General features: G+C 52.8%; 2 protein-coding genes across 3 annotated transcripts in view; one reads left to right on the top strand and one right to left on the bottom strand.

Annotated features, from left to right (window-relative positions):
• Positions 1-7,542, top strand: part of LOC113978762 (bone morphogenetic protein 8B-like) — a gene marked incomplete at its 5' end in the record, with an annotated part of 12,247 nt that extends 4,705 nt beyond the window's left edge. Inside the window, 6 exons of the mRNA XM_027705977.1 lie at positions 1,781-1,973; positions 2,966-3,114; positions 3,757-3,951; positions 4,574-4,653; positions 4,992-5,102; positions 6,741-7,542. Coding sequence (XP_027561778.1) covers positions 1,781-1,973; positions 2,966-3,114; positions 3,757-3,951; positions 4,574-4,653; positions 4,992-5,102; positions 6,741-6,890 — 878 coding nt within the window. The remainder of the gene's footprint in view (positions 1-1,780; positions 1,974-2,965; positions 3,115-3,756; positions 3,952-4,573; positions 4,654-4,991; positions 5,103-6,740) is intronic.
• Positions 7,543-9,078: 1,536 nt separating this feature from the next.
• Positions 9,079-12,299, bottom strand: PPIE (peptidylprolyl isomerase E). Of its 2 annotated transcripts, XM_027706039.1 has the most exons (10): positions 12,236-12,299; positions 12,055-12,153; positions 11,860-11,903; positions 11,234-11,260; positions 10,978-11,059; positions 10,757-10,857; positions 10,503-10,626; positions 10,233-10,418; positions 9,521-9,663; positions 9,079-9,426 (listed from the first exon to the last, which is right to left on the bottom strand). In XM_027706039.1, exons 1-10 carry the CDS (start codon positions 12,264-12,266, stop codon positions 9,358-9,360), a joined length of 906 nt encoding a protein of 301 aa, XP_027561840.1. In that variant the 5' UTR covers positions 12,267-12,299; the 3' UTR covers positions 9,079-9,357. The 2 variants fall into 2 exon arrangements, with proteins under 2 accessions (XP_027561840.1, XP_027561838.1); XM_027706037.1 differs by having other exon boundaries at positions 10,757-11,059.
• Between the last annotated feature and the right edge of the window lie 351 nt (positions 12,300-12,650).

Here is a 12,650-nt window from a genome sequence, read left to right on the forward strand (position 1 = left end):
CTGTGGTGTGGGGTCTCTGTGACCTCCTTGGCTCCACAGAAAAATCCCTCTGCCCATTCCTGGGTGAGGGCCCATCTGCAGCATTGCTTTGCTGAAAGTGCTCATGTGTGAAGATCCCGGTGATTTCAGAGCAGAGGGGCGACCCAAGGACCCAAGGGGACACCACTCTCTACCTGGGCATCCCCTGGACTGACCATGGGACATCCCGCTGAGGGTTTATCAGTGCCAAAAAAAGGAGAGGCGATTCCTTTGGTTGTGTCTGGGGGGGGATTTAGGGATTTTGTAACATCCATGAGGCACCGGCAGCTTCGGCAGCACCGCTGAACGATCCAGGAGCGTAAAACCATCAGTGATGGGTTGGTGGAAGGAATGGAAAAGAGGGAAGAGCCCGAGGGGCTGCAGTGGGTTTGGGGGGGCTGGTGTGTGCCCCCTCCAAGGGATGCATGGGCTGGATCCAGCTCCCCACAGCATCCTCCTGCCACAGCTGGCAGCCGCCCCGCCGGAGCAGGAAGCATTCTCCGCATCCGCCCTGCCCGCCTGGCCCTGGGCTTTTTTTATAACATAGCTTGTGGTGAGGCCAGTAGCTGGAGGGAATGTGGGATTCGAAAAAAAAAAAATAGAGGGGGGAAAAAAAAGGAAAAAAGAAGAAGAAGAAGAAATTAAAAAAAAAAACCTTTGGGTACGCAAGTAAAATCTCAGCGTTAGGTTTGGAGAGATGTGTCGCGTTGCTCCCCCCACATAAATGGGAACAACGACTTTGTGGTGTGTTAAACTTGGAATATTTCTCCCCTGGAATTGGTTAAAAAATGGATTTAAATTTTTATTTATTTATTTAATTATTTATTTGGTTGCTTTGCTTTTGAAAGTACGCACCGGGTCGGATGGGTTACGTTGCTTTTGCGCCTGAAGCAGGAAAAGCTTTAGTCATATTGAATCATATTTAATCATGTACTTTAATTATATTGAGACAAAGCAGATTGGAATATTTTTAAAGAACAATTTGAAGCAAATAATTACATATTAGAGAAACTGTGTGGGGCTGCATTACTGCGAAGAAAGACGTTGGGTTATTCTTTATGGACTTAAATCAAATCAGCAAATTTTTTTCTTTCCCAGCATGCAATGGATTGATGCAAAAATAAGGCGTTTCTAGTAAAAAGTGAGGTTTTATTTTTACAGAGCAGTGACCTTACAGTCCTGCATAGGCTGAAAGTCCTCCCATTTCAGCAGCCCCAAGCTTGAGGGCAAGAAAGGACCTGTGGTACCCAGCAATGGCCCTGGAGAGCCCTGGGCTGTCCCCTGAACATCTGCTGCAACAAAAGTTTGGAAAACCCCAGTTCCTGCTCCAGATGGTCCTGCTGACCCCAAAACCTCAAATTTTTTTGTGTGTGTGTTTTTCAGCACAAAAGGCTGCAGCCCCTAAACCATGACATGAGTGGCAGCTTCTCTGTGCTCCTCCCACAACCAACACTTGTGCTTTTAATTTTAATTACTAATAAAGGAAGAAGGCTGGGAGGCTGGTGGGTCTACAGCAAAATAAAGTTGGGGGCTGCAAAAATGGGGAGGGGGTGGGATGCATCAAGATTAAAACTCTTGGGAGAGGAGAGAGAGAGGAATTTGCAGCCAAGAGCTCAGGGTGGGGGGTGAGGGCTCAGAGCCAGCAGGTTTGTCCCCAAAGCGGGGACAAAGAAGGTCAGGGGGACTCGGTGGGAGGGGGGTGAAGGCTTGGATCAGCCTGCTGGGGTCTGGCAGAGCCCTCCCTGAGCCCTTTGCTCCGCAGTGGAGCAGGACCGGGACATGTTCTCGCCGAAGCCGTACTGGAAGGAGTTCAGGTTCGACCTGACCCAGGTGCCCGCGGGCGAGTCCGTCACGGCCGCCGAGTTCCGCATCTACAAGGCCCGAGGGACGTCCCGGCACGGCAACAACAGCCTCCACGTCAGCATCTACGAGGTGGCTGCAGGGCACTCCAACAGGTGAGGGGCTGAGGACAGGAGCAGGGATGGGAATGGGAACGATGGAGATGGGGAATGGGGATGACGGGGATGGGAATGGGGATGGGAGTCAGAGAATCATAGAATCAACCAGGTTGGAAAAGACCTCAGAGATCGTCACGTCCAACCCTTGATCCAACCCTGCCGTGGTTCCCAGGTCGTGGCACTGAAGCCACATCCCAGTCTCATCTTAAAAACCTCCAGGGATGGGGAATTCACCCCCTCCCTGGGCAGCCCATTCCAATGAAGAACGTGGGTATGGGAATAGGTATGGGAATAAAGAAGATGGGGATGGGGATGGGAATGGGAATGAAGATGATGGAGGTGGGAATGAAGATGATGAGGATAGGAATGGGTATAGGAATGAAGAAGAAGGGAATAGGACTGACAATGATGGGAATGGGGATGAGGATGGGAATGAAGAAGATGGGGATGGAAATGTATATGGGAATAAAGGGGATGGGAATGGATACGGGAATAAAAAAGATGGGAATGGGAATAAAAAAGATGGGAATGGGAATGAAAATTGTGGGGATGGGAATGGGGATAAGGATGCAGCTGAAGATGGTGGGGATGGGATTGGGGATGAGAATGAAGGGGTGGGAACAGGGGTGAAGATGGTGGGGATGGAGACAGGATTGGGAACCTGCACAAGAACCGGCTCCAGCACTTTCCCTTTCCACTGCCATAAAAACACCAAGGGAAGTGGCACTGCCACAAACAGCTGTTCCCAAACTTTCCAATGGAGAAATGTCACACCCTGACATTTTGGCCAGGACAGGGAGGGTGCATTTTCCAGGATGCCACCATCGTGTCCGGCACAGCCGGCAGCATCAAGAGCTACTGCCCTGACCCTGCTGTGCCAGGGCCTGTCTGGACACAGGCACCAAGCAGCAATTTCCAAGAATTATTGCTGGTGCTGGTGCCCTTTGGGTGCTGTTACTCACCTGCTCTTTTCCCCCTTGTTTCTGCAGGGAATCTGACCTGTTCCTGCTGGATGTCCAGGACCTGCGTGCTGGGACAGAGGGTTGGCTGGTGTTTGACGTCACAGCCGCCAGCAACCACTGGATACTGGATCAGAAATACAACCTGGGGCTGAGGCTCTACGTGGAGACAGATGATGGTGAATCTGATGAACCTACATGCAGCATTTGGGGCCAAATTCCCAAGAACTGGAGTCTTCCCCTCTCCCCACTTGGTGCCATGGGATGTGATTTTAAATTCCCTGCTGTGACAGAGAACCCACAGGTGCCAGAAGTCTGGGTTTGCAGGCAAACCTGGATGCAAAACCCTTCCAAAGGCTTCATGCTAATGGGGTGGACTGTAATTAACCCCATTAACACTTAATGAACTCCCTACCTGGAGGGATCCTGCTGTGTGTGGGCCAGAGGATTAACCCTCTTTTCCCTGTGGGATCAGCTCTGGTCCCACACTGCCTTTTGCAGGTGCACAGGCACACTCGGAGCATCTCCACTCCCATGGGACCAGCAATCACAGCTGGGAATGCTCCCTCCATTCCCTTCCCCTCCAAGCTTTCCTCCCCAGGGGAGAAGGGGCAAACTGATCACTTGGTTTTAGTCCTTGAATCGCTCTGTGTGGCCGTGATGTGGTGGTGGGCGCGTGGCTGTACCACCTCCGGGCTTCAAACCCCTCGGGGTGCCGAAACCACAGCTCTCCACTGCAAATTTCTTCTATTTTGACCCCTTACTTTAACCAAATGAGTTCGTTCTGGGAGCAAACCCACTGCCTGGTCCTGTCCCTGCAGGGCACAGCGTCGACCCGGGCTCGGCGGGGCTGTTGGGGCGCCGGGGGCCCCGCTCCAAGCAGCCCTTCATGGTGACGTTTTTCCGGGCGAGTCCCAGCCCTGCCCGTGTCACACGAGCGGCCAAACCCCCGAGGAGGCGGCAGCCCAAGAAGACCAACGACCTCCCACATCCAAACAAGCTCCCGGGAATTTTTGGTAAGAGCTTTGCTGTGGAAAACACCGGGCTCTGCTGCTGCTGTCAGCACCTTCAGCTGTTGGAAATCCCAGTTTTTGGGCCCAAGGGAAGCAGAGTGAAGGGCTCTGGGTTTTTAGGATTGGGTTGTTTGCAGTTAGGGAGATGCAGAGGGTTTGGGTTGGTTGCCCCCGAGGAAATGGTGTTTTGTGAGCTTGTCAGGATTCCTGAGTACTGGAATTTTTGCCCTAGTGCCCTTGGCTTTGAAGCCACCCTGGGAAAGCGTCATCACCCCGGAAGGGTGTCACAGTCCCAGAAAGCTGCTCAGGCAGGAGGGGAGTGGGATGCTCCAGCTCTCCTGAACCCACTGAATTTGGAAAACCCTCAAAGTCATCTTCTCTGTGAGCAAATCTGGGATGCAACCCTTCCAAGGCCAAATTCCTTCATTCCAATGTTGGAATATCAAATTATAGGCCAGTCTGAAGCTCCTTTTCCCTTCGTGCAACAGCAGAGGCTCTCTCCTTTGGTTCTGCTGGACTAACCCCTGTCATTTGGGCTGTATCCCTCCCTTGAGAGGGGATGGCTGCAGCGGGGGGTGGGATGGGGGATGCCAGGGCTGACGTTCCCTGTCCCCTTCTCCCACAGATGACGTCCACGCCGCGGACAGGAGGCAGGTCTGCCGGCGCCACGAGCTCTACGTCAGCTTCCAGGACCTCGGCTGGCTGGTACTTGTCTACTGGGAGAAGTAAATGCAAAAAAACAACAAAAAACAAAAAAAAAACCCCATCATCCCATTCCTCTGTCCTGGGCTCCTTCTCAGCCCAGATTCTCCTGCCCATGAAGCCATCCCGGGAGCCGGGAAGGCAAACATGAACTGCCACAACCCCAAACCCCTTTGCTGACCCTGAGCAACTCATGGCTCAGCCCAAAAAATCAAAATAAACCCTTGCTGCTGGCAGGGCCACCCGGGGAGGAGGTGGTTGAGTTGTTTGTGCAGGTGGGGAGTGGAGGAAGGGGCACAGGAAGGTGAAGCTCTCAATGTAATCCCTTTTTTTTTTTGCAGGACTGGGTGATCGCTCCGCAGGGATACTCAGCCTATTACTGCGAGGGGGAGTGTGCCTTCCCCCTGGACTCCTGCATGAACGCCACCAACCACGCCATCCTGCAGTCCCTGGTCAGTGCCACCCAAAAGGACAGACCCGGGGGGACACTGAGGGTCTCGGGGAGGAGTAGGAGCCCGGTGGGTCCTGATGGAGAACTGGGGTTTGGGATGAGCATGGCTGGGTTTGAGGGTGTTCGGGTCAGATGGTGCAGTTCAGCTGCTGGTCCAGATAAAGTATTAGTAGGTGCACACACCTCTGGATGTGTGCTCACACATCTGGATGGGTGCATGCACATCTGGATAGGTGCTCGCAGGCTGGTCCCCAGCACAGGATCACGGGAGGTTCTGATATGGCATTTCAAGGCATTCATGGAGAAACAAGTGTGAGGGACACAGGTCACCAGCTCTGCCCATCAGCCTGAGCCAGAAGGGTGTAACGAGGGTTTTGTAATTCCAGAGCTCCTCCGTCTCTTGGTTTTCTGACTGACACGATCCTTCACCAGTTTAACAGCAGCTGGCACAAAACAGATGATTTCTGACAGATTAATTGCCCCCTCCCCTGGCAGTGGGCTCAGGAGCAGGACTCACCAAGGCCCCCACTCCTCCCTGGAAAGGCTCCGTGTCAGCCGTGCCCGAGGGTTTATCCGCAGCCCTGGAAAGCACCGCTGCGGCTCAGCACCCAAACGCTGGGCTCAGCATATTCCAAGCAGGAAAGCTTTAGTGTCCCTCTTTTCCCAAACCCACCCCGCATCCCAGCCAGTGCTTTAATTTCTGGAATTTCCTGCCCTGTGAGTGTTTGGTTTCCCAATGGCAGAGCCACACCGGCTCCGGTGCTCGCGGTTAATTACAGGGAGCGCCGAGCCCTCGGCCGAGCCTTTGAAGGTGTCGCCTGGCGGGGTTTAATTTTGACATTAACGAAGCTTCCAGGGCCCATCCGGGGCTGGGAAGGATCCTGGCAGCGGTGGGGAGGGGCTCCCCTCCCCTCTACACCCACCCATCACCCCTAAACCCAACGCTCTTCCCAAAATGGAGCCGTTTTGGGCAGGATGTGAATCACCTGGCGCCCGGATCCGGCCCTTCTGGGAAGCGCCAGGGCAAAGGCGGCCGTGGAGCTGTGCCAGCCCCAGCCTGTGCTGCAAATAGCAGGGTTTGACAGCAAAAACACCGGACTTCCGAGCTGGGAGAGCTCGGCTGCCCCTGCCATAAATTAATCGCACATGTCGGGTGAAGCCAGCGAGGGCTCCGCGTGTCCGGCAGCCTCGTACAGCAAAATCCTGGGATAACGCCTGTCCTGAGCAGGGGTTGAACGAGCTGAAGGGGAGTCGTGTTCAGAGAAGTGTTGTGTATTTAAGATTTTAGTGGAAGACGTTAAATTGAGGGTGGAGGATCTCTTATTGCAGTGCCCCCCGCCCACACCAGAGCCTGACCCACGCTGCCCTGATTTATGTTCTTTTTTTAGTCATTTGTCTATTTTTGTGAGAAAAAAAAGGGCCCTGAAGTCCCAAATTAATGAAGGGGCTGCCTGGCCCATGCAGTGCCTTGAGCCCTGCTCCAATATAAACTGCAGCAGGGACTGCCCGGAGTTCAGGATAAATATTTTTGCAAAAAGCTGGGAATAATCTCCCCATTCACCCAGGATTTTTGCAGCCACGAGTCGGTTTGATGCTTTTTCTTTTGCCTGGAGCCACGTTTGCTGCATCCCTCCCCCAGGTCCACCTGATGAAGCCTGAGGCCGTGCCCAAGGCGTGCTGTGCCCCCACCAAGCTCAGTGCCACCTCTGTCCTCTACTACGACAGCAACAACAACGTCATCCTCAAGAAGCATCGGAACATGGTGGTGAAATCGTGTGGCTGCCACTGATGGACAGGTCCCAATCCCACCCCTGAACATCCCATCTCCATCCCAGAACATCCCATCTCCATCCCTGAACGTCCCATCCCATCCCCACCAGAGCAATGTGACACTGGGTTTCTGCTGCGTGTGTGTGGAAGAGGAGTTTCATGGGCTGCATCAGAGCCAAAGTCCATTAATAATAATAATAATAATAAAAATAAATAATAAAAATAAATCCCTCCCACCCCTTCCCAGAAGTGGATGTAAATAATATAAAACTTCTATTCTCTTACCCCGCTTAATGAGACACATAGATATATACAAGCATATATATATATATAGAAAAGAGAGGATTTGTGGCTGGTTCTGTGTCTGGTTTGTCTGTGGCTGATGTGTTTTCCCCTCATGCTGCTGCAGTCTCTGGTGGAAGCAGTTTGGGCTTAAGGGTAATTAGGACAAGGGAGGCAGCATCTGAGTTGCTCTGGGATTGAGCTGTTTCTAGCTGTGTATTTCAAACTAACCCACCTCTACCCAGTGCTTTTAATTCCCTTAATGAAAATATCATCAGCCAATTAAGTAGCTGGCTGACTAACCCGCTCCTGTTTACCTAAAGTTCACCAAACTCAGCCACTTGGAAAAAAAATAAAATATCCATATTGAGCTATGGCACTGTTATAAAATAAACGCCTAGTTTGGAAAGTAAACATGGAGTTTCTCTTGCTCTTTCTTTTTTAATGTCACAGCACAACAGTGCTCTGTTTGGAGGACATTTCGCAATGAAAAAATACTCAGAATTAGCTAAAATTGTACCTATTTGCTTGAAAATGAGCCCTGATGTGAGTTTTAGGTCAGGCTGTGCTCACCAGTGGATGCTTCCGTGGGCTCCTAAAAGGGCTGTGACTACCCCGGGCGGCTTCCCTGGGCTATTTGTACAATTAAATTATTTATTTGCTCTGATTTTAAAAGGAAAAGGCCTGTCCTGGTTCTCAGCTCAGATACCCGGGGGAACCTTGCGTCACTAAACAAACAATGAACCTGGAAAAATATCCCAATAAACCCACCAAAATAAGAAAGATCTGCTCCTAGTCAATGCCCAGCTTCCCAAGCAAAGGTGTTGCTTCTTTGGGGATCTAATTCCACATGAAATCCAGCTCGGGATGTGATCATGGCTCTGTCTGACCTGGTGCCTTCTGCAGAGAGAACACCCAGGGCTTCCATCACTCTGGGCTCTCTCCCTGGTTCAGGCCCTGCTGAGGGTGCCTGCAAGGGCTGTCTTCAAAAATTTGAGATTTAAACATTAGAAAGAAGAGAGCAAGGAAGGGAGAAGCTGGACTGGTTAATCTGTTTTTCTGGAATCACGTCTGAGTGCCTGTGTCTCACCTTGTTCCCAGTTTTAGGGCAATGCAGGACCCCCAGACACTGTGGAAAGCCAGCAAGTGAATAAAAGTGTTTCTCATGGAAAAGCAACACCCCCGACCTGGCAAAACCAAAAACCCCCCATGACACAAGCTCCTCAAAAGATCCCCACAACCCATCCCCACACAGCTGACCCTCCTCTCTGTCCCAGCTGCCTCATCCCTCCTGCCAATACCTGCACATGCTCAAACCCACACACCCCTTCCTCCCCAGTGCTATAATTTCATAGGAAACCCCAAATCCATCACTTCCCACCACTGTGTTCACCTTTTTGGTGCACGGCCAGAGCTACCCACCACAGGAACTATAAATCCACCTGATTATCCTGCTCTTCAAACTGGAGTTTGGAAATCAAACCCCTTCCTACAGCCTCATCACTTGGTTGTTTTTTATTCTTCATCACCCAAAGGGCTCTTTCATTTCCTGGTGTTTCCCAGCCATGTTTTCCCTCTTACACATCCCAGTAAACACCCTCCCTCTGGGATGGGGATGGAGCTGGACCAGGCTGGCTTTCCAGCAGGAAGGCTGCCAGCCAGGGACCTGCCTCCCTCTGCTGATGGAAAAGGACACTACAAAGCCAGGGATATGCCAAAAACACCTCCACAAGATCCTGCTGTGGATATAAGCATGAGAGATTCGGCTCAGCTCATTCCCTGGCACAGGTAGCTTCCCCTGGAGCCATGATTTAGGCACGGGATTAACAAAGACAAGGATAGAAGGAAAAAAAAAAAACAGGCACTTTTTGCTGAAAAACAAAGACCAGCCTCACACAGAGACAGTCTGAAAGCCAGGTCCTCAGTATTTTTAAAACTAGCTTTTATTTTTCCCAAACATAAAGTCTTTCTGGAACACGGCAGCAGGACCAGCCCTGCCCTGCTCGGGCTGGGAAGCGATTTATCCCGGGAAGGTCGGACCCCTCAGCACTGCCCTCAGGCACCTTCACTCCAAGCTTTGCAGGGGAATTTCAATGGAAGCCAGGACTGGACGCTGCTGGGGAGTTGCTGGGCTGTCCCATTCCAGCTGGTTCCCTGTCCCTCCTGGCCAGGCTCGCCCCATCCAGCCCCTCCAAGAGCCGAGCTCACGGGCACTCCCCACAGTCCGAGATGATCACCTTCTGCTTTGGCTTCCCATCCTTGGTGCCCTGAGCCTTGGAGAAAAAAACAGCAGCAATTAAGGGCACCGAGCTTTAGGGCAGGAAGAGGGTCAGCTCTGCCCAGACCACCCTGCTGACCAGCACCTACCTCGATCTCCCGCACCACGTCCATGCCCTCCGTCACCTCCCCGAACACCACGTGCTTCCCGTCCAGCCAGTCTGTTTTATCACAGGTGATGAAAAACTGGGAGCCGTTGGTGTTTGGGCCAGAGTTTGCCATCGACACCATGCCTGGGATGAAAGAGTGCAGTGTTATGGCTGAGAAGGGAGTGTTGGATTCCAGCACATGAGCTGGACCCAGACCCATTCCCATTTCCTGCAAAATGCTCCTGGATTTAGGAGAGTTTCTGAATATCAAAATCCACAGAAACTACTGGAAACCAATTATGTTGAGAAACACTTGCAAGCATGAAAGATGGAAATGCTCAGCTATTTTTAGCTGCAGTAACAGCAAAGATGTTTGTAGGGAGATAAACCTGCTTGCTTGTTCCCGCTTTTCATAGTCACGCTGTGACATTCCTCCTTTAAAACGGAACAGGAAAGCAGCTTTGAAATTATTTTTTCATTATGTAATATTGGAAATTAACTGTGTGGTTGGAGAGGGAACAAGGCATTTCTGCTTGGTGACACATGAGGGGCTGACCAGGGCAGATCACACGGTGGCAGACGCATCTGGCCAACGTAGATCATAATTCAGGGCCAGTACTACCAATGTGGTACAAGCCAAAACAGCCCAAATGTGGCCCCTAGATGATATTAAAAAAATTTCTTTCCAGTTCCTGCCTGGAGATGGGCTCTACCTGGCCCTGTGTGTTTGAGAATGAAGTTTTCATCATCAAACTTCTTCCCGTAGATGGATTTGCCTCCGGTGCCGTTGTGGTTGGTGAAGTCGCCGGCCTGGCACATGAACTGGGGGATGACGCGGTGGAAGCTGCTCCCTTTGAAGCCAAATCCTTTCTCATGGGTGCAGAGGCAGCGGAAATTCTCTGTATGGGGGCAAAGGGGGGAGAGGTGAGAGCTGTGACACTGCTGGAAGCCACCAGGGCAGGGAGGCAGAGCCTCCTCCCCACCTGCGGTCATGGGCACCACATCCGAGCGCAGGAGGATCCGCAGCCGCCCCGCGGGTTTGTTTCCAATCTTGATGTCCATGTAAACCTGAGGGTTGACCCGGGATTTCTTGGCAGGAGGCTCGTCCTGGGCAGGAAAAGAAACAAAAGCAAGTTTTGATGACATTCCTCTGCTGTGCCTCCAGAGATGGCCAGTCTCACACTCTCAGCCTTTGGAATACAGTGGGGATACAGATGGCTGGGATTGTTTTTCCGACCTCTTGTGCCTCTGGTTTGGGGGCCTCTGTTCCTCCCTCCTCTTTGTTCTCCTCCAAAGTCTTCCCCGAAAACTTCTTCAGCCATTCGTCATCTGACCAGACTGTGACAGCAAAAGGAAAAGTCAGAGCACAGGAATTGATCCAAAAGGCCACACCTGAGTTTATGAACAAAGCTCTGAACATCCACAGGGATGTTCTCCCCCTCCCAGGCACCAACTCACCAGGCCTGGATGATCCTTCTTTAATTCGCATGGGTTTGGCCAAGTTCACACGGATGGTCCTGCCAAAGAGCTCAGACTCATTCTGCAGAGGGGAAAAAAGCACAACAAAGCCCACCCAAAGGTATAAAATCACCGTGCCCCCCAAAATCCCCGCAGAGGTCAGAGAAGGACAGAGCTTATGTTCTCTCTGCAGCCCACAGCACAGAGGGCAGCAAAGCCACAGGTCTCTGTGGGTGAGAGGGAACAGGGTCCATACCATGTTGTCAATTGCTGCCGCTGCATCCTGCCAAGAAATCAAAATAAAATAATTATTATCCTTTCTTCTCTCCCTTCAAAAGCAAGGCTAAGCATAGACATGCCCCAGCACTTCATTACAGAAAAGGCTGCCAGATTTTCCTAAACCTCATCTGCCCCAGGGCTGATGGATCTTCCAAGAGCCATATCCAAACCAGGATCTGGGTCTCATCTTCCAACAACCCAGTAAATCCATTTTATTTAAGATGCTTTATTGCTGACACCAGCACTTGGGAGAGCAGGAGAGATCTGTGCATGAAACCCAGGGCAGACCATAACAACACAAATATATGACAGTCTATGCTGCCCATGAAGCCAAGAAACCCCCCCAGGGACGATGGCAGGGAGGGGTTTGGGCCAGCAGTAGCTGTGCTTCAGCCCAAAAGAAAATGGGAAAAGCGGGAACTTGGAAAAGCAGGAACTTGGAAGAGCAGAACAACATCTCCCACTGCCGGAGAGCGATTCAATGCTGTGGTAGGTATAAGCCCCACCCGCTTCCATGGACCGTCTCCAACGGGAAGAGGATCCATCCCAAAACCCCAGGAGAGGAAAAGCCCCGAGCAGCCCCAGCATCTGCCCCTTCCTCACCTCCGCCAGCTCGAACTCCACGAAGGCGAATCCCCGGTGCTTTTCTGGAGGGAGAGAAGCGAGGGGGGTCACGGGCAGCACAGACACACACCCGGTCCCACGGAACGACGGGGGTCCCATCCCATCCCCGGGAACACCGCACGCCGCGGATGCCCCGCCGTGCCCCAGCCGTGCCCCAGCCCTGCCAGCACGCACCCGTCTCGTAGTCCAGCGGGATCTGGATGTCGGTGATGTCTCCGAAGGGGATGAAGGCGGCGTGCAGCACCTTCTCGTCCACCTCCTCGGCCAGCCCGCCTGCGGGGCAGCGGGCAGCGGTCACCGGGCAGCGCCGGGCACCGCCGGCCCCGCTCGGGGCACCCCCGGCCCCGCCACTCACCCACGTACAGCACCCGCTTGGTGGCCGCCATCGCGCCCCGGTGGCCCCGGAACGGGTCGGGAACGGGACGACCCGCCCCGGAACGGCGCCATCGCCCCGCCCTCGGGAGCGAAGGATGGGCGGTGCTGGCAGAGCGTTCCATGGGGGATTTTCTTGCGAGAGATCCCGGGAAGCTGCCTCCCTGGCACATGCCACCCACCAGCATCCAGGCTTTTCCTGAGCTGCTTTTTCCTGTTACTGCGAGGGGGAGTGGAGTGTGCCTTCCCCCTGGACTCCCGCATGAACGCCACCAACCACGCCATCCTGCAGTCCCTGGTCAGTGCCACCCAAAAGGACAGACCCGGGGGGACACTGAGGGTCTCGGGGAGCAGTGGGAGCCCGGTGGGTCCTGATGGAGAACTGGGGTTTGGGATGA

Source organism: Neopelma chrysocephalum, unplaced genomic scaffold (assembly GCF_003984885.1).
Source record: "Neopelma chrysocephalum unplaced genomic scaffold, ASM398488v2 Primary Assembly neopelma1_361, whole genome shotgun sequence".
NCBI classification, from domain to species: Eukaryota; Metazoa; Chordata; class Aves; order Passeriformes; family Pipridae; genus Neopelma; species Neopelma chrysocephalum.

Bases quoted from the DNA above. Each gene is read 5' to 3' on its own strand.
- PPIE (XM_027706037.1), bottom strand. From the start codon at position 12,266: ATGGCGGCCACCAAGCGGGTGCTGTACGTGG. The intron at 11,060-11,233 runs GTATGGACCCTG...TCCCCTCTGCAG, and splicing joins CGGCAGCAATTGACAACATG to AATGAGTCTGAGCTCTTTGG. The intron at 9,427-9,520 runs GTAGGTGCTGGT...TTTTTCTCCAAG, and splicing joins ACGTGGTGCGGGAGATCGAG to GCTCAGGGCACCAAGGATGG.